The 27738-nt window shown below is 40.3% G+C and overlaps 1 protein-coding gene across 2 annotated transcripts; it reads right to left on the bottom strand.

Moving 5' to 3' along the window:
* Positions 1 to 487: 487 nt before the first annotated feature.
* On the bottom strand, positions 488 to 27026 carry arhgef37 (Rho guanine nucleotide exchange factor (GEF) 37). Of its 2 annotated transcripts, none has more exons than XM_087174925.1 (17): positions 26936 to 27026; positions 25961 to 26066; positions 22667 to 22868; positions 22204 to 22315; positions 19002 to 19520; positions 17494 to 17623; positions 16856 to 17003; positions 16508 to 16707; positions 16184 to 16314; positions 15039 to 15143; positions 13405 to 13518; positions 12754 to 12923; positions 11493 to 11640; positions 11238 to 11366; positions 8909 to 9104; positions 8154 to 8323; positions 488 to 5098 (listed from the first exon to the last, which is right to left on the bottom strand). In XM_087174925.1, the coding sequence occupies exons 5-17, from the start codon at positions 19506 to 19508 to the stop codon at positions 4883 to 4885; spliced, it is 2364 nt and encodes a 787-aa protein (XP_087031051.1). In that variant the 5' UTR covers positions 19509 to 19520; positions 22204 to 22315; positions 22667 to 22868; positions 25961 to 26066; positions 26936 to 27026; the 3' UTR covers positions 488 to 4882. The 2 variants fall into 2 exon arrangements, with proteins under 2 accessions (XP_087031051.1, XP_023265318.1); XM_023409550.2 differs by having other exon boundaries at positions 25965 to 26066.
* Positions 27027 to 27738: the final 712 nt, after the last annotated feature.

The raw sequence follows: 27738 nt of genomic DNA, 5'->3' as shown, positions 1-27738 counted from the left end.
AACATGATATGTTAACAAGTCACTTCATAGAAATGCTCTGTGTCCATTCAGTAATCTGTCCATGATGGTATCCTGTATGATGTTGTGATTTGCAGGTCGAACTTGTTTGAAAAGTTGTATTGTTGTTGTTCTTAAGGCTACATATAGCCATTCTTTTAACAGCATTTCATAAGTAGTTATGGTAAGATCTTCTGCACAGTGAAATACAGTCAGAAAAACTCTGTAACCTTCACATTTAAGAACATTTAGGCTACTTTTCAACCAAATTGAGCCTGGTTTTAACCAAATCAATGTTTGCTGGATAAGTTTCTAGAACTTATATTATCAACAACTATTTTACTAATTGATTCATCATTTAAGTCAGTTTCACCTGCTGACAACTGCACACCTTTCATCAGTTTTAACTCGTGGCTACAGTCTGATAATTAAACAACTAAATGTCTTTTCTGGATTATGTATTTGTGTGAAATGACTCGAGGACACTTGACAGGTTTCAGTTTAGTTTTATTAAGTTCACAGCTACCCTGACTGCTGCACTGTACACTCTCATCTGTGAATACATGTGTGTGTGAGTTCAACATCACAACTTTGGCAACACTTCAAAGGCTTCACGCTTCATCTCAGGTCATTTAGTCCTGCAGCGTCAAATAACTTAAAACAACAATTTAACTCAACAGTTACAAAATAAATTATAAACAGGAATTCTGTACAGACTGTAAAACTGGATCATCAGCACGTTAAACATGTTAAACTTCACATATTGATTTGACAGCAGGTTAAAAAAAACAACAAAAAAAAGAAACAGGTACACTGAACAATATGAACAGACTGTACAAGATATGACTTGACTGTGATCTCAGGCAAACACTAATACTGACAAAAGTAAAGATGGTGGTAATACACACACACACACACACACTTTCCAGTTACACACTGCTCACTTCAAACACAACTGAGGTCTTCTACTCCCTCTAGTGGTGGATAAGTAAAAAAAGAAAACCAAAAAAAAAAAAAAAAACAGTGTTCCTTGGTCATGAAGGCACAATCATACACACACACACACACACACACACCTGTAAGGATATCACCACACACGTTGGAGCTATGTTTCTGCCTCAACCACTAAATGTGGCCTAGAGAAATCCACCCTTTACTACCTATACGCGGTCATATATTCATCAGTCATCGTGTGGTTCTCAATCTTTAGCAGGAGTGTGTGGTGAAATAACACGGTTTAGTTTTTACACTATCTACATTTTTGGTCAAGTTTTTTGGGGGAATTAAAAAAGGGATTCAAACTTGCACATTCTTTGTTTGTCACCAGTGGGAATTAAAAAATATAGGCTAGTAAAAATAATATATTCCAAAATGAAATGTTGAAAGTCATTACCTGTTTTTAACAACATTTCATGGCTGAATTGTTCCTTTCACCCTAAACTGGCCTTTGAAGAGGTGAAAGCAGGTAAACTGTTCTCAGGTTGGGGGATTTTCTTCATTTCCTTTCATCTTGCTAACCTTGAGGACATTTGGTATTTGGGTATATAAGTATCATTACACACACACTCTCCCTCTCCGTCCCTCCCGCTGCTCTGCTCTGTCCTGACATTCAGGCAGATGGGGAAAGCTAAGCTCCAGCTGAGCAGCTCTAGATCCCAGTCGCCCTCCCCCTGCTTCACATCCACAGCAGCTGATGCAGCACAATCCGACAGGGAAAGACTCCACTTTTTGCAAAACACGCTTGTGCAACAAGACGGCTAGTTACATGAATGTCATCGGTAGCCATTGTAAAAATGCTGTTGTCATGATGGAAGAATGAAAGCAAAGGTTTCAATGGGTTTTTTTTCTGTGTTTTGTGGTCAAAGGTGAAAACTGCATTACTCAGTTTTTTTGGCCACTCAGGGGCAGCATTTATCACAGAACACCTGACATATCATGGGCTTGTAAATTTGATATGGTAAACTATTCCTGGTTTACACAGCCAACACACAGTAACATTATAATTTACCTGAAGTTGGGTTTTGACCACCCAAAGAATAAAAGTCCAATATTCACGCTCCTTTTTTCTCTGGTGTGGTCTCCACCAACTCCTGAGGAAAATGTTTAGCTCTTCAGCTGCTAATTGCTCCACTGTGATCACCAGCTTTGTCTGTCTGCTATTAGGTGCTGGACAGGAGTGTACAGGGGGTTTAATCAAGCTTTTTTTTTTACTGAAAAAAAGCTGCCTGCTGCTGCTGCTGCTGGATAGAAGGATGATAAAGTAAAGTTGTGTACCAGTAAATTTGAGGTCTTTAAAAGCAAAACAGTGAGATGAGAGATGCGTTAAAGCTCTACAGAGCTGAGATGAAGTGCAGAGTCATGTGGATTTATCACTACAAGCAACCAATTCCACATTAAATGTAGTGAATCATATAAAAATATCGACCAGTCCAGCCTTAAAATTTTACGGCATTATTATTGCTTTTCAAAAGTGCAGGGAATGAGTTTGTCTATACTGGGACACATTTCCTGCTGCAGGGTTAACTACTAAAAAACCAAAAGAAAAAAATTTAAAACATTTTAAAAAGTCTTTCTACATACAAGTACTTTTGATTAATGTTCTTTTCTTTAACCTATTAATTTGTCAGATATGAGCTAGCTGAAAACCCGGGGCCAACCACTGACCACTTGGATATTTTGACGTTGATCTGAATCTATTTCACCACCTTTCACCATAATACAAATAGCAAACATGAGCTAATGGAGATGAAGACTCCAAATCCAAATAGTATGTCAGGACATTATCTAACTTAAAAAGATATTAATGATATCTTCAGATGTTGCACCAACCTGGAGAGTTTTCTTCCATAAACACACCACTTAATGTACCATGATTTAAAACCTTTGACCCATAGAAATAAAATGCATGTCAAAGATAGAGGAGGAGGTACTCAGACCCTGCACCTTTTTTAGGAACGCAGCTTCTGTGAATCTCATGACGAGCCACTGAATGTACAGAGCACTGGGAGAAAAAGCGGCATATTTCCACTTAACCGACAAAAACAACTTCAAAATTTCTGCTGCAGCTAAATGCTCTCACAGTCCAGCCAACTTGAAGAAATGCCAGAGAGATGCGACCTGCATTGATTGAACCGTATCCATAGCAACAAGCATTATCAGGTGTCTATGTATACAGAATGGAGGAACAGAGTTCTTACTATTATAAAAGCTGAGAGAATAAAAGCAGGAGTGAATGTAGGAAGAGAAGAGTGAATTTACATCAGTTTATGGGAAAAAAGGGAAAAGGAAGGAGGCTGAACAGGAAAATAGAGATTAAAAAAAATCCCCCCAGCCTGCTATTCCTCCACATGTCTTTCTTCCATTTTTTCCCGCAACTCCTTCACCTCCTCTCCCAGTATGAATTCCTTCCTCTCTTTTTACATCTCCACCTCCTCCTCTCTCGCTCCACTCTCTCTTCTACCGGGGCCTGGAGACATTTTTACATTTACATCACATTACACAGTCTGAGATGATGAGAGCGCTGTGTACCTGTCAGTCTTGATACAGTGCTGATCCTGCCTCCAGGTGAGGAGGCGGAGACTTAACACACACACACACATACACACATAGTATCACACACACTCACCTGTCAGCCCAATTTCACATCGAACAGATGCACACACACACACACACACACACAGATGCACACACTTTTTTTTTCTCTCTATGTGTGTCTAAGTGTTCTGGTTAGCTTGCTAACACATGGACACTCAAGCAAGAACATGCAGTCTGCCACTGAGGCTCGTGGGAAATGAGCCCAAGGGTCTTTATATCCAGAGACCTCTCTTCAAGTTCATGTCAAATGAACCTCGCTCACCTTCAAAAATATTTTCCCATTTTTTGTGGCACTTCTGTATTTTTGTTTTTTATAACACTGCTCATAAAAAAATTGCAGTGCAACATAATGATTGTTCTTTAGCCTTTAGATACAGGGTTAAATTCTGTCTTCACAGGCATACACGCTGCCCAAGTGTCCATGAGCATGAGCATATAACTAGCAGCTCTGGGGCTGCTGCTTTCTCCAGTTTTTTTCCCCAGTGTGACACACATTAACACTTGTACAGGCCAGAGGATTCTAAGGAGCCGAAGCCAGAAATAACCTAAAACACTGTTCATATATCAGAGATTTTTCTACCTATGCTAACAGTCGAGATTGTTCCACAGGTTTTACTGTCAACTCTGAAACCTTACAACAAGTACAAATATATAAATGTTTTCTATTGCACATGCTCCAGCTGCTTCGATCCAGCACCTGTTTCTGCTTATTTTGCTAAGCAACTTTCTGCCATTTTCACACTGTTGCTCCGTTAAGTAATTTTAGAAGTTTGGCTAGAGCATGGATGGCATATAGCAGTGAGATGTTTAAAAAAGTTAGTTAGTGCAGAAGAAGAAGGCCAATAATCCCATACTTGTATAAAAGGTCAAATTAAGTAAACTTAATTTTTCTTTTACTTTCATTTCCTTTCTCAACACACTAGTTTGCACAGTTGTAGGAAAAGGCATGGAGAGAAATTTAAATATTCCCATTGTAAATTGAAAGCAGTCCACTAACAGACTTTGGCCTTTTTAGTGCTCACACAGTAGCATTGCATAATTATAGATTAGTAGATTATAGATCAGTGGTTTTGTGACTGTTTGAAAACTGATTTTGACACAGAAAATCTAAATAAATGATGGTCATGATGTGGATAGCTTACATGCTTCCATCAGCTTTGAGAAGCAGGTGTAGCTTCATCACAAACCTGCCACTTTAAGCCTTCTAAAGACAGTATGGGTGAAAGCCTTTCTGTACTGTACACACTGATGCTGTAGATGCTGCTGGTTTCCCCTCTACCCTTTCTTCTTATCAGTAGGGCTGGTGACAGCCAGGCGGTCCCATCCCCATAGGCATGATGGCGAGGTAGTTGGAGGGCACGTAACCCCTCTGCCCACCTTTCACCTCCACCAGGCTCCATTCAGGGTTCCCTCGTTTGTCGTGGTGCTCCAGGACCCGGACTGGCTCCCCGGCCCGCATAGAAACTTCATGGTTTCCTCTTGCTATGAAGTCATAGGCTGCCAACACCTGTAAGAGAGGACACTGAGTCAAAAACAAAAGTAAAAGTCTCCAGCCATGCCAGCTACCCTGTGAGCCAGAAAACAAAAGGATGTCTATGCCTCTGCCTACATGCTTACTACTGGTAGGAAAAAAAAAAAAAATTTTGGCTTGAGGAGAGGAAGAACCTAAAGAAAGATCATGTTGTTAGCTAACACAAAAGGATTTCTCCTCTGTAAAGTGGCGATTTTAAAACATCTCAGTCTTTGTCAGGCTTAGCTCTACACTTTCAAACTGGAACTGTACTTAGGCTCAGCTCTGTCCAGCCTAGTTGTCGTGGTAACAAGCAAACATCTAGCATGCTTTATTAGCTAGTTTTCAGAGTAAAGTTGAGTGCAAAATTCATCACACGTGACTTCAGGGAAATGGGTGAGCAGGAAAGGATGCATACACGCAGGTATAAGTTCAAACGCACACAGACACATTAACACAACCACAAATCATTGTAATATTCCCTGAAAAGGTTAAGCCCACTAGTTATGTCTTAACAAATCTCCTCTCATCGTCACACACACACACACACACAGAATGAAGGCTTCCTAATGAGGCCTGTGTTGGTATGACAGAGTGCTCCTGCAGCGCTAATAGCTGAGTTTAGCCGGCTGCTCAGTGTCATTATCAAACCCTTCACCTCAGCTCACCTCTCAGCTACGACATTCGCTGTGGCCTGACGGTCTACACCAATTAGCATTTAATTAGCATTTTGCCGCGCAGAGACAGGGAGGAGAGAAAATTTTTTAAAAAACTGTAAAGTGACCATGACTGTCAGCCGCAGAGTGATTCATGTAACTGGAGCCAGGCGGATATTTGCTGCAGTTAAGTGTCTGCTGGAAATGAACAGCTAATCAGCACCTCTTTGTGATGGTATATGGTCATGACAGCATGCTGAGGCCATAACTGAGATTGCCTATGTATCTATAGAAACCAGACTATAATTTATTAACACTAATATTGTTTTTCAGGATGTCTGCAAGCAGTAAGTAACAACACTGCTGTTTCCAGTGAACAGAAATGGGAGGAAATTAGAGAGATCTACATTTTATTACCTCCAGAGGGAAAACAACTGTCTGCTTAAAGGCAAGGGAGCTCTTCATAACTAAATGTGTACTAGAGACAAAAGTTTAAACGACTCTTGAGGAAATGATGATGAAAAAAAATGGGATGGAATCGAGCATCAACCGCCAGGGCTGAAAAATGAAGCCAAATCAGAAGTGCCAAAAACTGCACTTCTAAAAAGGCTGTAGAAGTGAATCAATCCCCATAGACTCCCATGTTAAAATGCCTAACTTGCTAAGATGAAGACAGTGTAGCCCACTCTGAGCTTCAAAACCGCTCTTTACAAACCTGTGGGCGATGTCACAGTGGCTACGTCCATCTTTTTTCTACAGTCTATGGATGGAATAGATAGATATTTCTAACAGACAAGGCTACATCAGGCTTGAAGCAGGTCAAACCACAATTTTGTCACCTCCAATTTTATGTGACCAGTTATTCTGTTTTTCAAAACCCACAGTGCAGGTTTGTCATTGCACACATCAGGTTTTTTATTGCTGCCACCATGACAAATATGTTTTGTTGCTCAGTTTCTTTGCAATAACAAGCCGGGTTCCTTGTTTTAAGAAGAACATTTTCACATTATAAGAAGGTGATCTTTTCTTAAAAAACAAATCTTAATTATTGTAACAACACATGAAAATGATTTATCTAATTAAATCAAGAATCCCTCATTACAGAGAGCCAAAGTGAAACTGGGGTCTGTTCCACAAGTAAAAAACCTCATTTCTAAATCACAATGACATTTGTAACTACAATAATAATTGGAATTTAAATACAGTCTTGGAACAGTTCAGGATGGTAGTGCTTTGAAAAATGATTTAATATCATTGAAATATTAATATTTTTTTTGAAACCCATCCTAGCTTACACTGGCTGAGAGGTGGGTACAGAATTTATCAAATGTATCTGCTACAGTGAGGACGTGGCCTGATGGTGTGTATGTTTTGTATATGAGCAGACTCAGGGTCATGAGGCACGGACGTGGGGAGGCGGGGATGTGAGAAACCGCCTCTATAAAAAGGTCAGTGGAGCAATCACTCACTTTAACAGGCAATGTGGAGACATGTCTTTCTCTCACACACACACACACACACACACACACACACACACACACACACACACACACACACACACACACACTCTCCTGATGCCCACTCACCTAAATCTTCCTCTCTCATGTACACACCCACATAAACCATCACAAATTTACAAGCCACGACACCACCCCTCACACTCCCATGTGTTGCCCATGTAAATCAGTCACACACACACACTCTATCTCAGCCTGCAGTTGCATAAATTAACTCTCAACCTTTCACATAGTAACCCACTTACAAGGTTAAACAGCTACTTATGGACCTTGCCATTTATGAAACACACACTACAGATATGGGCACACATGAATGCACTTGCATGTGGCGAGATACACTCAGCATTCTCTCTCTCCTCTCTTGCGCACAAATTTACATACACATGCACATGCACACACACACACAAGGTTACACAACTGTCAGATCAGTCAGCTCTTCAGACACAGAATCTGTAACTTTTAATTAAGGAAATCAACACACGCACACATTTTGAAGTCTGATCTCAGATCATTTTAACCCATAACAGGAAGCTGACGTCCACGTCACAGTCAGCCTAATATTGCCCCTTTCAATTTATGAGTCTAACATTTTTGTTTGGACGAGGAGCACTTGAGCTGCCTGGTGATGTATTAAACAGAATGAGGCCCTAAAATAAGATGACTGATGCCTTAACTTAACATTTCTGTCATGCTTTATGTTCAGTCATATTTTATTTTTATCTGTCAGTATACTGTGCATCTTCAAACATTAAGGAGTTATGGTGGTTTTGAAAGACTCTGTCATTAATATGCAAATTTGTGCAGCAGGTGCTCCAACCTTGTCAGGAGGAGCCTGTGTAGTTAGTGTATAATCAGTCAGACAGTCAGTCAGTTAATCACCTGGAAGCAAGGCTGGCTCATGACCGTCAGTGGCCGGTTCTCTGGCGTGTAGGAGTGTCTCCTGATTCCCGTCATGTCTTCTGGCAGGGTCAGGTGTGGCGAAGGAGGCGGGTCCTCTGCTGGCTGATGATAGCGAATCAGCTTTGAGGAAGGAGCGTAGCCTCTTCTACCTGCGTGCAACATACACAGATGATGACGTGTTGCATGTAGAGGGTGTACATCACATCTAAACATCATAATCTTTCAGTCATTGCCTGCTAGAGTAACCTATATCAAAAGTTCATTGCCATGACAGTTAACAACCACAAGAGGGCAGCCATGAGCTGAATTTAGGAAAAGCTGCATAAAAGTTTTGTCATCCAGGGATCAACACCATTCCTGTTTTTTTTTCTCTTCACTTCTGGTGTCTTTGTTCCCCACATGTGCAGTAGCAACCACCACAAGACATATTTCTTCTGTCCTGTATGTAATTGTACATAATCATGAGTCATTTCCACCAGATCACTGCTCTTTTAACTCCACTCAGTGGTTGGGATCACACTGTAAATGCTCCTCCACATTTCATTTGGCCATTTCCATTAGTTTGATCACAAACCAGAAGTGCAGCTTGTGTTTGATACAGTTGAGTCTGAGCCACAGCAGAGGTTATCTGTACAGAGTGAACTATGTGTACCACTTTGTTGCATGTGTGGTAAAATCTTGGTAAGAGTGCATCTCGTCGATAAACATTTTCACTCTAAGATATTGGTTTATACCTCCTGCATCAATCAGCCATCTCCGCTTGTCTCCACGGCTGTCGGCCTCGCTGATAATGGCCACCAGCTCCCCTTTGGCCAGGTTTAGGTCCAGGTCTCGGCTGCCCACCACCGTCCCTATCACTTGATAGATCTTTCCAGAGCCGTGCTTATCTGTTAGCTGCTTCAGACGGCGCTGCGAGGATGGGCTCAGAGGCTGACAAGGCAGAGGAGAATGGAGAGTGAAATGTAATGAAACCTGACAAAGGCAAAAAAGGACAAGAAGCACCTGAGCAGAATAGAAAATGGTCAATGTGGAAACAAAGAAGTAATAAACGCATCATTACCAAACTCTGAATTCAAGTGTGTCTGGCTGCTTACAGTTTAAACTGTAAGCAAAGCCTTCACATTTGTACCGTGCACACTCTTTTTAATGAGCTGTTGTCCTGAGTCATAAAACACATCTGAAAACAAAATCATCTTACTATCATCTTAAATATTTCAAACATTTCCTGTCACTGAATATGTGACTGTAAAGTGATAGAAAATGTTGCAGAACAAGAGGAAGAACATTCAGAATCCTGTTGTCCCTGACGATGACTCATGATTACACATGAATGACGTCAAGCCGCATATGCGAATCACTGTGATGACTTGGCACATTATCAACTTAAGTTGTCGTAAGTTTATTTTTATACACTCAAACAAAACCTGACGTGTCGTGCAGCCTGCTCTTTCAGTAGATTATTTATGCAGGTTGCCTGGCAGGTTTGAGGAATGTGACCCTGTTCTGAGAAAGCTGACAGGTCGCTGAGTGGGAAACAGAGGCAGCCGTGACACACATTACAGAAATGTTGTTTGTTTATCCAAATTAATTCAAGAAAAACTAATAGTGATTGACAGGCCCGGGGGCAATTTGGAGATTAGTCTTTGAGCTGCTTTTTTTTCGTGAACTGTTGCTTGCTAGCACGGCTAAACCGAGGAGATTTAGAGGAGAGTTGCTGTGGTCAGAGGAGTTAATACACAAAGTTAATACACAGATATGGGCTGACAGGGAAACGGTAAGTGGCATCTAAAGAGACAGGATGTTTAAAACACCCTATGCTTTATTGGGTTTTTTAAATTTTTTTATTTGAGTCTATTGGTCATAGGGGAAGTAGGTGTCTCCTGTTTTTATTATGTAACTTACAGTGTTATGTAAAGGTATTGTCCTGTGTCAACTCTAATCAAACAGCTCAAATTTCTTATGAACCTGTTGTGTGAAAAAAGCAACTTGACTGAGATCAGGCGGCCAACGACAGCTTTGTTTTACTGGCTGTTGTTTTAGCGTGTCTGGTTGTTTACTGTCTGTTGATAACCAAGTGTGTCTATTATCATTTTATCTATATCTTGGATTTGTGGATCTAGACCAGAGGCCAGTTGCACAAAACACCTTAAGTTTTCTATGATGCTTAAGGCTTAATTTCTCCTTAGCTGAGGGAGTTACTTAAGGGTGTTGCATAGAATCTCTTAAAAGGTCCTTTTTTTAAGGCAGCGAAAGAGATTTTACAGTGGTAAAATTCTACTGTTTCCATGGAGACCGTTTGCTGTCATTAACACTTGTGATACCTTGAATCACTTCTAGGAAGCCAGTAGCACTTAAGAAGCTGTTGTTTTGATGGGAACTTCACCAGGCGTTCAAGCAGACAGTCAGAGCGTTTAAACCACTGCTGATCAGTGGACATGAAATACCTCGACTGTAACTGACTGGAAAGATCATGTGCCATTAAACAGTAGAACAGTCATTAAGCTGCGGAAAGTAAAAGGGACCCAACTCCAGAGGGTCGGACAAATCATAAACTGACTGCCAGTCAAATCTGTAATTTAATATCTATTCGTCATCGTTAAGGGTGTCTCGCAGTCGTGGAACACTCTTCTTGGGATTCGTTCATTTTCTTCATTTATTGCTATAAACTCGTCCATGTTGCAGTTAAGACAGAGTCAGAGGCACCTTCAGCTTTTTTTCCCTTACTTTGGTCACTAAAGTTTTTTTTGTGCAACGGTTGAACTGACTTTAAGTGATTCCATAACTATAAAACTAAGGTAAGGAGAAAACCTAAAATACTTAAATTAATATTTTAGGGAAACCATTACGAGAAGACTTGAGGGTGTTTTGTGCAGCTGTTTTTAATTTAACTCAGACTTAAAGGAAAATATTATCTTAGAGTGTTTTGTGGAACCAGCCAGTGGCAGAGTTTTACAGTGATAATGAAGTAAATTATTCATAGACACACGAGTTATTCCCTAATATTCTTGGTCAACAACCCACAAAAGCACAAGGTAACACAACAGCACTATTTCAACTCCCAACCTGAACGACAGGCGCATTGAGTGTGTCCTCCACACTTCGACACAGAGTGTCCAGCTTCCTCGCCCCTTCCAGCACTGCAGACTCCGCCCACTCCCAGAATGCACCGGGGCTGAAAGAGCTGTGAGGCAGCTGGAAAAAGAGAGGAGAGAGATGAAACTGAGAGAAAGAAACAAAATAAGAATGAAAAGTCTATTCAACCTTTTAAAGTCTAATGTTTATGAATGTTTTTCTGGACGAAATTACAGGCTTGTCTACCTGTTGTGCAAAGCTCTGGAAAAGCTGTTCCATGTCTGAGGCCAGGTCTTTATGCAGACAGCTGAACGTCCCCAACATGCTCCAGATCATCTGCAGAGCTAAACCGTTGAACCGAGGAAGCTCGTTAAGGAGCAAAGTATTGATTGTCCTGAGAGGAGAGGAGAAGAGAAGAAGAGAGAGGAGAGGAGAGGTTTACTGAAGCCAGTGAAAAACAAAAATGTGAAACAACTTTACCATTGCACTGCACCCTTTCATTAGATGTGCTCTGCAAGTTCAAATTCAATTTTAACATCATGTCCAAAGGGTGTAATTGTGTAGACGGTGATGATTCATAGGAGGAGGCTGTAAAAATAGAGTGTGGTTTTACACTGACTACGACTGGCTGGATTTCGTGGAGGACTGTGGTTTAGAGTGTGTGGCTTGTTAATAATTGTGTAAATGTTGTGTTGTGAGACGGGAAGGTGCAGTAAGTTCTGGCTTCAGCCAACAACTTCATGTTTATAAGCTGCTATAACAAATTTATGAATTACTACCCGTTTTTGATATTTACTCCTAATTTTGTGGCTGCTTTTATTTAGTTATAACCCTAAAGACTAGAATTGAAATAAACTTTTTTTTTTTTATTCAAGTGGAAATAAAATGCTGAAAATATTCAACAGCATTAAACACGTCATTATCCCACTCTAATTAAACTGGTACAATAAACTGGTGAAAAGTTCAAACTAAAACAACTGCCACTGACAAATGAGACAAATGAACAAAAACACCAATATCACAATGTTATGTAAAGTATGGTATTGTGACAAAACTAGTGGCTCTGAACGGCACCTGACTCATCAGTACTAATAAACTGGCTCTGGATAATTACCACAGTTATTTCAGACACTTTGAATTTGTTAAGCTCACATCCAGAAAAGAAGCAGTTTGTTATACTAGAAAGTACTTCTGTTACGCAGTTCATTACATTTACTGTAGCGTATGTACACATGGAACAAAGTTTAGTCCTTTCTACTTTTGTCACGTTTCTTACATCCCTGTAGAACTTGAAATAACCTTTTCTTTGGAGCACCCTGATGAGTGTTCAGGGTCAGGAGATCACTAAGTGAAGTTCGGGTTCTGGGTCAAGACTCCAACATGGACAGATGTACTCACTCCCTCTGTGGATTGACCCTGTGACCCTCAATAATGTGACAGGCTTCAGAGTTCAGAGTTCAGAGCTCAGAGTTCAGCCTGTAATTTAAAACAATCTGTCTCTCGCTACCTGTAGGTGTTGGCCACAGCCTGCTCCTCGTAGCTCAGATTAGATTTGGCTTCTATCATTTCATAGTCGAGCAGCTTGTCCAGCCTCTTCCTGATCAGGTTCCTCGGGCCCACCAGGAGGTCACGGAGTGCACACAGCGGCTTGTGCATCAACGTCCTCATCCTCTTCTCCTGGACGTATTAGAACAACATTAGAAAAATGCTGTGTTGCTATCATTGAAGTCAGGATTTACACAATTTTACACATTACAATCAAGATGACTAAATATATATTCTCAACTGTTGACTAGAAGCTTTGTATTCATGTCTAACACTTGTTTGCCCTGAAGATCCTTGGACATTTGGGCCTGACAGTATGACAGTCAAAACAACACTGGAGGAAAGCGGTAAGAAAATAAAGGACAGCAAAATTAACATTTCAAGAAACTGCCAGTGGTGGTTTTAAAGATCCTTGTCACATCAGCCTGAGGCTAGATGCTGCTTAAGTGACAAGTGTGTGTGTCGCGCAATACCTGGACAGGAAGGTTGGACTAAAAGTACAGTTCTTGCTTCATAATTTAGGTTTAGTGATTAAAGGTAATATTACATTTTTAAATGAAGTATTTGACTGCTACTGGCATCGCTGGTCTCTGGATAAAGATGTCAGACTCACAAATGTAGGAAGAATCCACTGTCTGAGCGCTGTAGTGATCTCCTTGTAACTAATAGGAGCCTTCTCTCCATCCATATCAAAGTCAAACTCCTCTGTTTTGCAGGCCAGGAACCCCTGCAGACCAACAAAGAAGAAAGCAGCTGTCAAACCTGTGGTGTTTGACTTCTGTGAGGCTAATTTTCATTCATGAAAAGATGACGGGATTGCTGATTTCACCACTGTTTCATTATTGTAGTTTTCAAAGGGACAAACTAGTTGCCTCGTCATAATTATAGGTCTTTTAAACATGCTGCTTTGTGAATATACAAGAAAACCGACTGTCAGTTTTCCCACGAAGTGGATAACTGGGTGGGCCTGGCAAAAATAACTGGCTGTCTATTAGTAAGAAAATGTGAAGAAGAAGAAGAAGAAGAGGGATACAGTGCTGATTCCTGCTCTTGGAGTAAATAGGAGAAAAAAACTGTTTCCACAGAGGATAATTTTAGAGTGGAAAGGTACACAGAAAATCATGTGTTTGACCTCAGGGACTTGAAGAAGGTTGACTTTACACAGTGTGACTCATAAACACAATGTGAAATTGTCAATTCAGTTATGTTTCAGTTCTCCATTTGCCACAAGAGACCAGAAGGTCACAACTTAAAGTCTCTGAAACGGCTTCTGAAATTTAACCCTTCACTCTTTATTCTAGATATCAGCAGATAATCAAAAAGAAGACACTAAACATCAAAACACGTTGTTTGTTGTTATCACAGTGAATGTGAGAAATAGAGTGTACATGTAAAATGAATTCTTAAGCATCCAGGATAAGATGCTCCCCTTGAATGTGATACAGATTTTTCTCATTTGCAAAATACATTTTGTAAAACATCACTGACAGCAAAATCCCAATAAATGTGATGCACATGTCAGTTTTTTGCTATTTCTTTTTATACATGAGACAGGTCTCAAAATGACTGCACTGTTTGCCTAAAACGTGTCAGCATGAAAATCAAGACAACAAAAGCAGATGGTGTGTTCAGTATCTGACGAGAAGCCTCAATTAATCAAAAATCTAATTTACAAACTGTAACTAAGATGTGTCAGAAACAAACGGGAGAAGCACGAGCACAAAGACACGACGATGTCTTCAGTTGTGACTTTGTGAGATCATACTGTCACATACAGGTCACTCCCAAGAATATATGGGAAGTGAGAAACACTTTACAGACAGTGTGTTCGTCTGTAGTGTGAATGTGAGCAAAGAAAGACATGTTTGCATTCACAGTTTCCTCGTGGCAATCTGCTGTTTAGTGCTTTGCTCAAGGGCACCTGACAGATAAGAGGATATTTATTTTGGACTCAAAACAGCAATTGCGCACATAACCTTGTATTCTAACCATAAGATTTCATTGTGATACAGCCTTGTTCTTACCAACAACACAAAGTTCATCATATGATTCATTAACAACCTGGCTCCTCTTTTAACCTTTTAGCCTGTAGAGTATTCTCTTCATTCAGAGGCCAATCGAATATTTTAATGTAATTTAAACCATAGACATAGGAATACAGTTATTAGGATTTAACAATAAACATCAAAATGTTAAATTAAACACATTACCCATGAGTTAACAGAACCGAGGGTATTTGAAGCTTACCTGTAGGTGGTGCAGGTATGTCTCCACATTCTCAAGGAGCTCCAGGATCCCATGCTCCAGAACGTAAAAGAAGCCCTCCAGGGCGTCGAACTCTTCATCAACCAGCTGCAAACAGAAAGCACAGGGTGACATATCCTGATGTAATATGCTGATAAAAGGTAGTGTCTTACTTAAAACATACTGCCGTACAAAGAAAATACTGGTTTCATTTGCTTGAGCTGCAATGATAACAGCTTTCTTTATGTTCAGTAGTTGTTAGGTCAGCTGGATCAGCACCTGTGGGATAATGTCATACATTGTTTAGGAACCTATGATTTAAAATTGTTGTTATTGTTCACAGTTACCTGTACCAGACCTCAGACTCCCTGTACACACTCAGCATTACAGTGCGTTTCTCAACATATTTTTAGATACCGGGTTCTTTCCCCATTCTCCTTCAAGCTTCACTGCTTTTCAACACAACAATCATGATTCATTATTTGTAATACACACATGGTGAAGGTGGCTCTTGAGCATTGTATCAAATACCATAGCAGTGGTTTGTTTTGCACTGCAACCTGAACCCTGGGTGAGAACTGATGGCTTTAAATGTCAGGTGAATGAAAAACTTTCCAGCACTTAAAAGTCAGATCCCTGCATATACATTATCAGGCTGCAACCTAAATGTAAGAAATGTAAAAAAAAAAATATCAAAGGATGAAGTGGGAAAATCAACACTCAAAATGAAGCTGCAGGTGACGTGTGACGACGCTCATGGATGAACTCTTTGATCAGACCAAAAAAACCTTATGCGACTGACAAGTGTAGCCATATTGAAGCAGACCAGAGTTACCAGCAGGATTAATAACAGGTGTATGTTTTCTCTGCAGGTTAATAATTAACTGCTGCATTGCGGCCACAGGGAAGGTGTTCACTGGAAGATTATTTGTGGCTCAGTGGGTTACTGTAAACATCCTGAAGTATGACTGTAATGTGTTGCTTCATTTATTCTTATGGGTTAGGCTTGTCTCTCTGATGCCTGACTCCTAACATGGGCTGGTGATTAGTGAGAGTCAGTCACAGATCGGCGTCCTGAAGTTGGCAGGGATCCTGTGTTGTGCAAGGGCACTTCAACAGAGAGTGTGTTATTTAAACTTCCATCCTACCTTAGGTGCTATTCCAGTCTCGTGTTTGATCTGTTGGCTGAGCCTCGCTGTCTTCTTGGCAATGCTGTGGGAGTTGAGGCGGTTGATCTTGTCCTTGATGGTTAGGGTTTCTGTCTTCTTGTATTTGTCAGCTATAACACACAACAATTACTCTAGAGACAGGCTAGAAACACAGATGGCGACTTAATTGGGCCTAATTTTTGAACGAGCACAGCTGATTTTATCACAGGAAACAAGACTGAAAAAAAAAACATATGCAGTGTGATATTGCTTTTATCTGTTCATGTGTTAGTAGCAGACAGTCGTGGCAGAACCCCATCTTACCAACTTCTCTGAAGCGTTTGTACTCATTGATCCGACAGTTTAAGGCAATAGAGGTGTGAGCAGTCTGCTCCAGGAGTGCATAAGCTGGGTGAGCTCGGTCGGTGTGTTTCTGTATGGTCTGCAGGAGGAGGGGGTAACGGGCGATACGCTGCACTGGCATCACCAGGAAGAAACTCAGAGAGGTGGCATTTACTTCAGGCCTGGAGAGATGAACAGGACACAGTCAGCACTCAGATAACATCTGTTCTGTTGTGTATCCAGCTGTTATTTTTTACATTTTCTGTTTGTCAGGAATTATTAAATAAGTTTGGTTCCAGTGTGAAAGAAGAGAAAACAATATAAACCTACGCTGAGGCCTTGATGACGCTGACAATCTCGTTCCAGAGCCCCTCCTTCTGTTTGTAGCTGTTCTCCACCACTGTAATGTGGTTGTAGTTGGCCAAGTATTCCTTATAGGCTGCTTCAATCTCTGAGGACAGGCTGAGGAAGGAATCACCTGTAAGGAATTAAAAACATATATTTACTTATTTTCATGTAGAAATCATGCTCAGAGTGAAACACAGGGGTAACGTGTGATTCAGTTTTCTTTTTTGTAAGGAGGTCAGAGAGCTTCTCAAGAACTGTCACCTCTCACACTTTTAGCACATAAATACAGTAAAATATATAGCAGGCATTTCTAGGTATAAGGCCTCAAGAATAAACTCTTGTAGCAACTCCAGAAACCTTGCTGAGACCATAAACACCCCGAGTGTACTCATTTACAATCTCATATGCATGTGAAAACCACATGGGGCAACAAGATGTGTCAAGACTTTATTTATTTCCTGTCAGCAAGTGTGATCAGAGCAATTGATCTAGAAACCAGCCACATCCTCACCACTTCCTGTTGGAAGCCAACAAAGACAACCCCTGTCATAAATGTTAGAATTTTGGGGATGATTGCACTTACAGGAGATGCTTAAGTGATTTTAAGTTATAGCCCTTACAGAGTGTCTCCAGGAAGAGAGGGTCTCCAGGCCGAACCTGCTTCTGGTCCAACAAGCTGAGGAGTCGACCGGACACGTCGATCACCTCCTCGATGTAGAGAAACATGCTGTCCAGGTTGGCTAGAGGAGGCTAAGGTGGACAAGCAGACAAAAAGACAAGTCAAATTACAAACCATAGAAAAAAACGATTTCAAAAATACAACAGAAATGTATTGCTTTAAATTATATGTAGCACATACCCACAGTACATATGTGTGTGTCTGCTCCCTTTTTGTGCAAGAAAAATGCTAATGCACAGCTGATAAAGATCCATTTTGTTTTGCTCCATTCTATTCTAATGAGTGAACAGCGGGAACACTAACTGCAGAGAGACAGAGAGACTGAACAATCTGCACATTGCAACAGAAAACAAACCAGACACTTTCCTGTCTCACAATGGCTTCATTTATCCAAATGTATTCTATGTCTCTGTCCAGCCCTCCTCCACTCTGCTGCTTCTGTCCATCCCCCATCTATCATATTCCTTTACCCATATTTTTGGTGCCCTCTTCACCTTTATCTCTCATTTTGTTTCCCCACATTTGCACTTTATCTTTTGATTTTGAAAATCGGAAAAACACAGACAGATCTCTTTCTCAACATCTATTTAACCCACCAGTTTCTCTCCTTCATCGCCCTATAATTTAGCCTGTCTATTCCTCCTTTCTATTTTTATTTCATCTTCTTTTCCCTCATCTACCATTCCCTCCGTGTCACCATTTGCATGCTCATCCACAGCTCAGTCCTTGCAGCCCATAAAGCCTGATTCCATTATGTTTTACGAGGCCTCATTTCATCACCACAGCGATAATAAATGATTTTTAGCAGTAATAAGCAATACCTCCGATGTAATGAAAAGCTAACAATAATAAACCATCAAGCGGCCTCTGCATAACAGCCTTTTCTGGATGCTGCAGTGCCAATTCAACATGTGGTGACTTTTTGTTTAAAGGCACTATTACACAGGTTGTCCCATCATAAACAAGCATAACAAAGAAATACACATGACACAGGGACTAACACAGTTATCAATGTTATTTGAGGGTTTTAAACTTAAGGCTACATGAGAGGGAGCTTGTTCTTGTGTCAGCTAAACTTGACCTGCAGCCTCTTTCTTAGCAAAACTATACTGTAAACATTTTTTGCAGTACAGTTCCATGTATTAGCACCTTGGAGCTGGACAGTCTGTACAACCACACTGCTGTTGTCACTGGCGTCAACTGCAGCAATCTGCAGTAACACCCCTTGTTCAAGGGCAATGTGATGGTGGTTGCTAAGGGGTGATGCGAGTCTGAGTAGGCTGATAAATAATCATTATTTTCATAATCGATTAATCTGTCAATTATTTTCTTGATGAAATTGATTAATTGTTTTGTCTATAAAATGCCGTTATAATTTCCAGCAGCCTGAAACAAACCAGGACTACTACAAATTTTGCCCTGAGAATGCTGCTAACAGTGAATTCACACCTGTAGTTTCTGCAGGTTGCTCCGGATGGTCACAGTGCTAACTTGCAGCAGTCGGAGATAATTCCTCTCAGACTGAACCAGCTCCTCTATGGACAGCAGCTGTCTCTGGGCCTCTCTCTCTTTAGCTGCCGCTTCATCCTCTTCCGACTTCTTTTTGGCCTCTTCAGCCTCCTGTGCTAACCTCTCCTCTGATATTGAGCTTTCCTCTGAGAAACTATCCTGCGAGGAAAGTCTCGAGTTTACAGCGGAAGCATTTGAATCTACAAGTTCAGAGGTCTCGGCTGCTGCTTCTTCAACAAACACGGACACGTCTGACTCCTCTGTACTGCATGTCTCCTCTCCAAATTGATTTCTCTCTGTGGTTCCATCCTTCTCCTGGAGCTTCTCTTTCATCGGATCTTTCTCGGCGACTTTCTTTACAGCTCCAAGCGGAGACAGCGCAGGCGAGGCTGGTTTAGGGAGAGCCAGTGTGAAGGAGGAGGGCTGAGGCCTCCTCGGCACCTCCATGATGAGAGATCACTGTCGAAGAGAAACATTGTTTTGACACTGTGTTGATATGTTTACATTTTATACTAGTACAAATATCTCATCATAAGAAACAGGATCTGTCTTCTTTATAGTTAAAGCAGCTGTAGTATATCCACTAAGCCCTTAAGTCTTCAATTCCTCCGTTAGTGGTTGACTGTATCAGTGTGAAAGACAACAGATGCCTGGAGTCACATTTTCTTATTTGAATCTGGACCAGATTGACCGCAGTGAACCGATAATATAACAGGATCAGAGGGACGACATATGTGATTTTCATAATCAAACTTTTATTTTTTTCAAAATAAAATCTCATCAGCTTCAGTTTTCACAATGTGTTAAACTGTAAACTTAAATACAGTAGAAAACAACACGAGAAGATGACCTGCAACAGTTAGCAGAGCTGAACTGCAGCAGAGATAAACTTTTTCCTCTGCTTGTATGTATCCTGTATTAGCACAGCTGTGTTGTCCAAGCAGCAACAAAAACATGTCAAACGTAGCACATTTAACATGTATGTGCTACATCTGCTACATCTGTATACGTGTTCTGCACGGCCCTGAAACAAATATACAGAGAGTAGGAGCGTGATACATGTTAAAGTAGTTCATGACAATTGCTGTGCTGTTGGAAACATCCAGTATTACATAAAGTACCTTTTCACAATTCAGTTTAAGGGACGATTTACAGCATTTATGTATGAAGAGACTTATTGTCATTCTATTTTCATCATCTATCCTTTAACAAAATTGAGAAAAGAGTTTTTCTAAACATCTGGTGTTGGATAAATCTTCCACTGAAAAATTCAAAACAACAACAAAAAACAGGAAACGGAAAAAACAAGAAAGCAAACATTACCACTGATGTTACCCGTATAAATTTGGCCTTTATGACTGCATCGACCAGCTGCAGAGGCAATGGCTTTGTTTACATTGTTTACTGCACGCAAACATGCAGCGAGGGGAGATGCATTGTCATGGACCCTCTGAGCTGGAACACCACACGGTCGACCCACCAGGAGGTTGGCAAGCTGCTTATAGAGCCACTAATGCTGCCACCGCTGTGAAAATTAACCATTACATGGTTCAGCTGAGCAGCCGTCTGTGGCTTTAAAGGGCAGACTCTAATGACAGTTTTATTTTTGACTCTGATTAAATTATAAACTCTGTGTGAGGAGCTGTGCAGGAGCACTGTTAACGTCAACAACAAGGCAGAGCTCCATGCACCATAGTCCGGCCCTAACGGTCTGATCCTGTAACTATCTGATAATATGTTGCACCAACTTATAGAACAGTTTAGTTTCACATGTGTTTTATGTCTTTCACTGTCTGTTTGAATTGAATGGAAGCTCCTGCTCTTCCTAAACTGTGTCACTGAGTCATTATGTCACTACACATGATGAACTGATGCCTTCCTGCAACAGAGTCACACAAACAAATTCCTTTACCTAACCCTAACTGTAGCTGATAAATGAGCAGATTTGGATTTTTGTTCAGACTGTGTCTCAGAGGAACGACTGTGTCGATTAGTTTTCCAAATATTTGTATTCCTATTGAATTCTTATCATGTTTTTACATTTGATTTGATTTTATTCAGTTTCATTAAATTTACACTCAGGTGCCAGTTTTTTAGGGACACCAAGCAAAAACTAACACAACAGTCCTGCATTATTCCCTATTGTCATTAAGGTTTAAATGTTCAGTTTTCATTTTAGACAGGAGCTGATTCAACTTTATTGAAGGTTTGCAGTTCTGTTAAATTGTATTAGTTTATACTGAGAGGTGTTTCTAATATTTTCCACCAGATTTATATCAGTGAGGGTACACAAGGGCAGAGGGTAGACTATTGTGCTAGACTGTCTAATGAACTGGCAAATGAGAATATATATATATATATATATATATATATATGAAACCTTTTAAAATGTTTTAATGTCTTCTTCATTCTTCTTCTTATTATCATCTACATTGCTACACTGGATTGCATTGTATTTTTACAGGTGTACAACAACCTGTACGTACACTACAGTCAAAGTAGGTAACTGTGACTGTTGTCATTCATTTTGATCTAATCCTACCTCACAGATTTATCTTTTCCCTCCAACTCAAGGTTTAGGGGGTTAACAGCATATGGTGACCCAGACTTGAGGATAACTGAGATTTAACAATCAAAAACAGTACGATAAGCTGGCATCAAATACCTGCTTGATCCGATAGTTCCTTAGTTAAATAAAAAATATTTAGCCTGTTCTAAACTGCTTTGTTTATGCAAAGGTCTTGATAAGCTGTGTGCATTTAGACAGAATTCAGCATCTGAAAGCTTATTTTTGCATAGAAAAAGTAGCCTGCAGAAAAACATTTAGAACTCTAAATGTAAAATATTCATAAGAGTTTTTTTGGTACGGTATCAAATCAGGGCTACTTATAAGCTCTTTCTTATCCACTACATTACATCAGTTATGGCACACAAACACACCGCAAGACACAGGATGATGGAAGAGACACAAAAAGTTTCTTTACGTCGCAAAACAAGTTTGTCACCGCTCCAGGTAATGACATCTGCTGCCAACAAGCCAAAACAAAACCACAGCAAACCATCCAAACAATAACAATGTTTGTGAGAATGACACTGAAAAGCATCATTGAAAAACATTTGCATGAGATCCGGCTGTTATTACCTTGTGCAGAATCCCTGATTCAGCTGCAGTGCAGCTCGATCTCTCCCCTCTCTCGCTGTCTTGTTGTGCTCTGTCCCGACTGAAGCAGAAATCTGCTGCAGAGGAGACACTGCTGCATAGAAAACACAGACACACACACACACACACGCTGGTGTAACTTTCTCCAGTGACTCACACACAGCAGGCTGCTGCCGGGCCTCATGTGGCAGGAGTGTTCCAGTGTGTATTCACAAGTGTGTGTGTGAGAGACGAAAACACAGTGTATGAGTGTGTGAGGAAAAGGGGGGATGGGAGTGGAAAGGAGGGAGGGCTGGCTGTTTTGTAGAGGAAAAACAGGGGAGGGGGGAGAAAAGGGTGGCCACACACACACACACACACATACACACACACACACACACACACTCATGCTGCTGAATAAGCTGATTGACTGCAGCAGCTGGTGGGAAAAGGAAGCGGCACTCACCCAGGCAGAGGCTGATTGGCTGACAAGTCTTCCAAGTGGAAAGAAGGACCAATCAGTTGACACCTTGAGAGACCTCATGAAACGGTAAAAGGACCAATGAAGACAGAGAGTTGAAGTGATTGAAGTTTTCCTCTCACAGGAAACAAAAGCCCAGCAGGACGTACCATCCTCTTCCAATTGAAAAAGGGATTGTCTGGATTTTCTGGTAGAAGGTAACAAAAAGAGATTCATGGCTCAGTCCTTTGGATATTTTTTATCTGGAAATAAAAAGGTTCATGCAAGTTGCGTCCAAAGTTTATTTTAAAAGATTAAACAAACACCTAAATGAAGTGTTTATGTGATTATGGTGCTACATGGAAACCTGAGGGATCGTCAAAGTTATTACAACTCATCCTGAGCAAATTTGTTGGAAATCCATCCATCAGCTGTTGGGATAATTCACTGAAAAAGAAAAATGTCAAACTCATAGTAGCACTCAGTCAGAATATCTGCACCTAATGTGTTTTTTTAATTTTCTTTTTTTTTTTTTATCAACTTGTCAATTAGACATCAGTAAAGTCTATAGGGTTCATTCTCTGTCAAATGTCAACCTGCTGGTGCCACTAGAGGAAAAGCCAGGGGATCACTACAGTCAGTAGACTTCAACCTCAGGGGACTATGAATGTCTGTAAAAAAAAAAAAATTTCATGGCATCCAATAGTTGTTGAGAAAATTTCAGTTGACGAATGCGAAGGACCAACAGACTGAAACTGCCATCTCTCAAGCCAGTTTTACTTTCAAGGTGTGCTAAGAGGATGTCAGGGTTTTTTTTTTTTCCTTCATATTTTGGCTCAACACCAAAAGATCAAGTTGTCATCTCTCACAGTCTTTAAGTAAAGATTCCCTCAACACAGAAAATCTGTTGTTTCATATAGTACAAACAGTTGATGTTAATGTAAATCCAAAAAAATAACAGGATGGAGATTTAATACCAACAGACCAGGGATGACGCAACCACAACTTCTTTCATTTTTGTACTTTTGTTCTTTCACTGTACTTTATATGTTTTATTATAGACATCAACGCTGGCCTTTGGTACTTTCCTAGCATGTATGTAGGATAACACTGTTGAGTTTTCTGCTTTGTTCTGGTCTGTATGTATTTTATTGTTGAGTTTTCTGCATTTTAAAGGCCCATCTAGGGACAGGAAATGCAAATAAGTTTTGGCTACTAATGTTATGGTATGTGGCATTGGTTCATGTATATTCTTGGCCCTATACAATTAACACTACAAAATAAGTGATGAATGAATACTCTGTTTTATGAAAGTGTATGGTTTGTAACACCACTGGTATTTTATTATTTTCCTATACAATTTTTACTTAACCTTCAGATGATAATATGACTTTCTCAAAAACAATAGTGAACCAAACATACAGACTCAAATGGCCATCCTAGTATGTGCCTATGAGAATAATTAGAATATGATGTTAGCATGAACCCAGCCTAAGATAATGAAGGAATTCATTGTGGTCAGATTCTGGAATGAGGGAGGCAGGGAGGCAGCGGCTAATCTAGTTCATCAGATTGGTATGCCAGGGAGGAATGCTGCAGGACTGGATTCTTTTATCAGCTGACTTATGTTCTTTTCATGACAACATAAGGTGTCTTGCAGCAGAATAAGGGTTTACAAACTTGACTTGACTTGTATGAAGGACAGAGCAAACATTTTCCTCAGAGCTAACCCCTGCCTTTCCAAAAGCGAAAGCAGAACTCAAACTTCTGAAGCTGTTACACTTTTTGTTTTTGATGACAGACTGATAAATCACTCAGGCCAATTAACAAGCCCATATTATCTTATTGCAGATATATTGGTATTAGAGTATATGCTGGCTGACAGGTAAAAATAAATTGTAGTACAGAACTGTGAAAGTAGATTTGTGATACTTCAGAAACAGTGTCATCCTTACATAGTTCATCCACAACATACTCAGCATGTTGGAGTCCATCCAAGGACCTTTGCTGGATGTTGTTCCCGTATCTCTCTCTCACCTCATTTCCTGTCGTCTTTACACTGTCAACTATCAATAAAAGCAAAAAATGTCCTCGATTGAGAAAATGATAAAGAAATGTTGAGAGCAACTCAACCTTGCCTGCTTTTTGTTTAGACTTAGATTTTGTTTATGTCCTTAGGCTGCAGTCTGACTGCAGAAATCCTTAAAAAACAAGGATCTCACCGATTTTGATTCACACCTTCCTCTGGGTGGAACACATGATAACATAATTTGTCATTTAGTCTGACAAGATGGGTGCACTTCTCCATAAATGAGTGTAGTTGTACAAATCTTGCTTAAGACACGCTTTCCACTTCTTGGAAAAAAGAGTTGATGACTCGGTAAGAAGTCTAAATGCAGAAGCATGTTTACTATAATTGCAGAGTTGGACTAGTTCCTGGCTATGGCACATGGGACGTTAAGACATGGCTCAAACTTGGAGGTACAGTATGCTAAAAATAGACTATTAAATGACAGTGTTTGAAATGACACACCTTGAGAAATGCGGGATGCAAAATGGTCAAGATGAATATGACCTGCCACAGATTGACTCACATTACTTCTGTAACAAGCTCCTCTTGGGCAATACTTTGCTCCTGCATCATTACAGTGCTGTCATTTGCTGAACTGCAGGTTACCATGTCTGTCAACAACCCATATTAAGGTCTTCCTGCTGCAGGCTAACAGACACACACAGTTGAGGGAACATAACAAAGCTGAAAATGAAAGCAGTGATGATTGCATCCTGTCTGCTTAATCAGCATTAAATACCCTCCACCTCACATCTTCATGTTGCCACGGGATCACTGACAATGAGAGAAGAATTATTTTACGTTGACCGTGTGTGACAGCAGATTATGGATTTGATCACACCTTTACATCATCTTATTTGGTTTGTTTAGGTTTCACATTGTATGCCATTGACCCACAAGGTGCTTGGTTATCGGATTTGGGTGAAATGATATCACACTCTGGAACAAATATTGACAATGGGGAGTGCTGAGGAAATATGTAAAAGGTAGCAACCTGATTATAGTGAGTTTATTCTACTGTGTGCTGGAGAATAAGTACTTAAAAAAGTACTTACAGGCATCTTATCCTAACAAAAATATAGTGCAGAAGGACAAAAAGAATGATTTTTGAGGGGTTTTTTTTCAAATTAGAGTCCCCATCCATGCAACCTGTGAACGGCAGATAATAAAGAAAGTATAGCTAAATCAACTAGGATGGTGCCCAGAATTGTGCTCAAAAGTTGTATTACCCACGTCTTAGGTTTTGTCTTCCAGTGTAGTTCCACTTAGGACTCCAGAAGAGGCGGATGGAAAAGGAAACATCCTGGTAACCTTGGATTCCTTATCACCGAGGAACTGAAATAAACATATTCAGATAGACTAAACATTGTTTTACATCATTAGTGTGTTTATCTCTCTGTCTGTCTGAGTCTGGAGTGAACAACTAGATATCTTTCATGCAGTTGGCATACAGCTGACCTGCCTGTCTGCCCCATTTACTTTAAATCAGACAAGAACATCTGACTCAGTGAAACAATGTACATTCATTGAGTAGCTTCTCATGACACAGATTTCTCAGGTAACTAGGCATGAATATGGCAATATGTACATTAAAATAGATTTTGGAAACTGGAAATACATGTTTGTGGTTGACTGCACACATTTGTATTTAACTCTGTTTCAGAAATGATGTCATTTACAGGTATAAATTTGAGACATACACATATTCCTCTTTTAACAGTCTTCCACATATTACAATGCATTTATTTCCCTCAAACCATAAAAGTGAAGGGTGTCCTTCCCAAATGTCTTTTTATGTAAACAGCGAATTAGTTATAACATTATACTGCCCGTTTTAAATCCGACATATTATCATGTCGTTATCTTTTAGGGTAATAACATCAGACAGACAAAATCTCCCTGTTTTAATTTCATTGTGAGTGAGAGGAGATGTGGGCTGAACCCATTTAAGTCGATATTTTGATTTATTTTTATGCTTTTTCAAACATGTTGACATTCACTCGTTCTGCTTTATCACTCGGCAGACATGTGTGCTGGAGGTTTATAAACCAACTGATTGTCGTTAGCAAACTGCCGCAGAGCCGGCTGATAAAAAGGCAAACCCTTCGTTTGGTTTAAGGTTAGATGATGATGCAGTCTGTCTGCTGCTTTGTGTTTGGATAAACACAGGACAGAATGACAGAAAAATGTGATAAAAAGCTTACCTTTCAGTTATCGTCCGCTCATCGCGTATTTACACCCGCTGTGACGTCCTCAGCTCTCCGTGTTTCTGACATTTAAACTCCCGTTCACCTGTTGTCAACCAGAAACTCGTCAAAGTCACGACGAGCACAAACGAACACAGCGTCCGCTCAGTACTTCACAAAATAAAAGCCACACGGAAGCGGAATATCCACATTTTCAAAGTAAAAGGCTAGAGACAGATGATGATGATGCTTGTCAATCCAATAATGGCTACCACATCCAGATCAATCATATAGACATACAGTCCATTCAGATACATTTTATTATTTTGCTGATATCGTTTAATCTATTCATCAATATATAATGCGAGCATGCTGCTAGCTAATGCTAATGCTAATGCTTATGCTCCTCAGTGGGCCGTGCGCCCAGCCAGCAAGCTAGCTGGCGCGGAGGCGGCTAGCTTGCCCTTCAGTGGGCCATGCCGGAACGATTTAGCCCCCGGCGCCTATATAGGCTCAAATTAAGATCAAAATGATTTTGAGCTTGTAAAGTAATGTTTACAAATAATTCCAATGTTTGTAGTTGTAAACCAACCTTTGTAAACCTGTAAAACAAATCTGCATGACAAATTTAAGTTTGTGCATGTGGCAACGAGATTTTCAAGATGGACGACGGCGTAGGCTTCAAAATCTACTTCACTTTTTAGGATATGCCATCGATATGAAGGCAACAGAACCACCTGCCCTCTGATTGGACTGTCATTGTCCAGTTAGATTCAGGTGTAAAAAAAGGGGCCAGAATTCTACTTGTAACTTCAGTGTCA

This window comes from Seriola lalandi, unplaced genomic scaffold (assembly GCF_002814215.2).
Source record: "Seriola lalandi dorsalis isolate HSWRI2012SDOR001 ecotype SW California unplaced genomic scaffold, Sedor1 jcf7180002054397, whole genome shotgun sequence".
Lineage (NCBI taxonomy): Eukaryota > Metazoa > Chordata > Actinopteri > Carangiformes > Carangidae > Seriola > Seriola lalandi.
Note: the sequence above shows the minus strand (reverse complement) of the source record. Positions and strands in the feature narration are given on the sequence as shown.

What these genes read in the sequence shown, in the direction of transcription:
- arhgef37 (XM_087174925.1), bottom strand. Translation starts at nt 19,508, where the DNA reads ATGGAGGTGCCGAGGAGGCCTCAGCCCTCCTCCTTCACACTGGCTCTC. An exon ending in CATACCTGCACCACCTACAG is followed by an intron (nt 13,519 to 15,038) that starts GTAAGCTTCAAA and finishes GTTGGTCTGCAG; the next exon opens with GGGTTCCTGGCCTGCAAAAC. An exon ending in TCAATGCGCCTGTCGTTCAG is followed by an intron (nt 9,105 to 11,237) that starts GTTGGGAGTTGA and finishes CTGCCTTGTCAG; the next exon opens with CCTCTGAGCCCATCCTCGCA.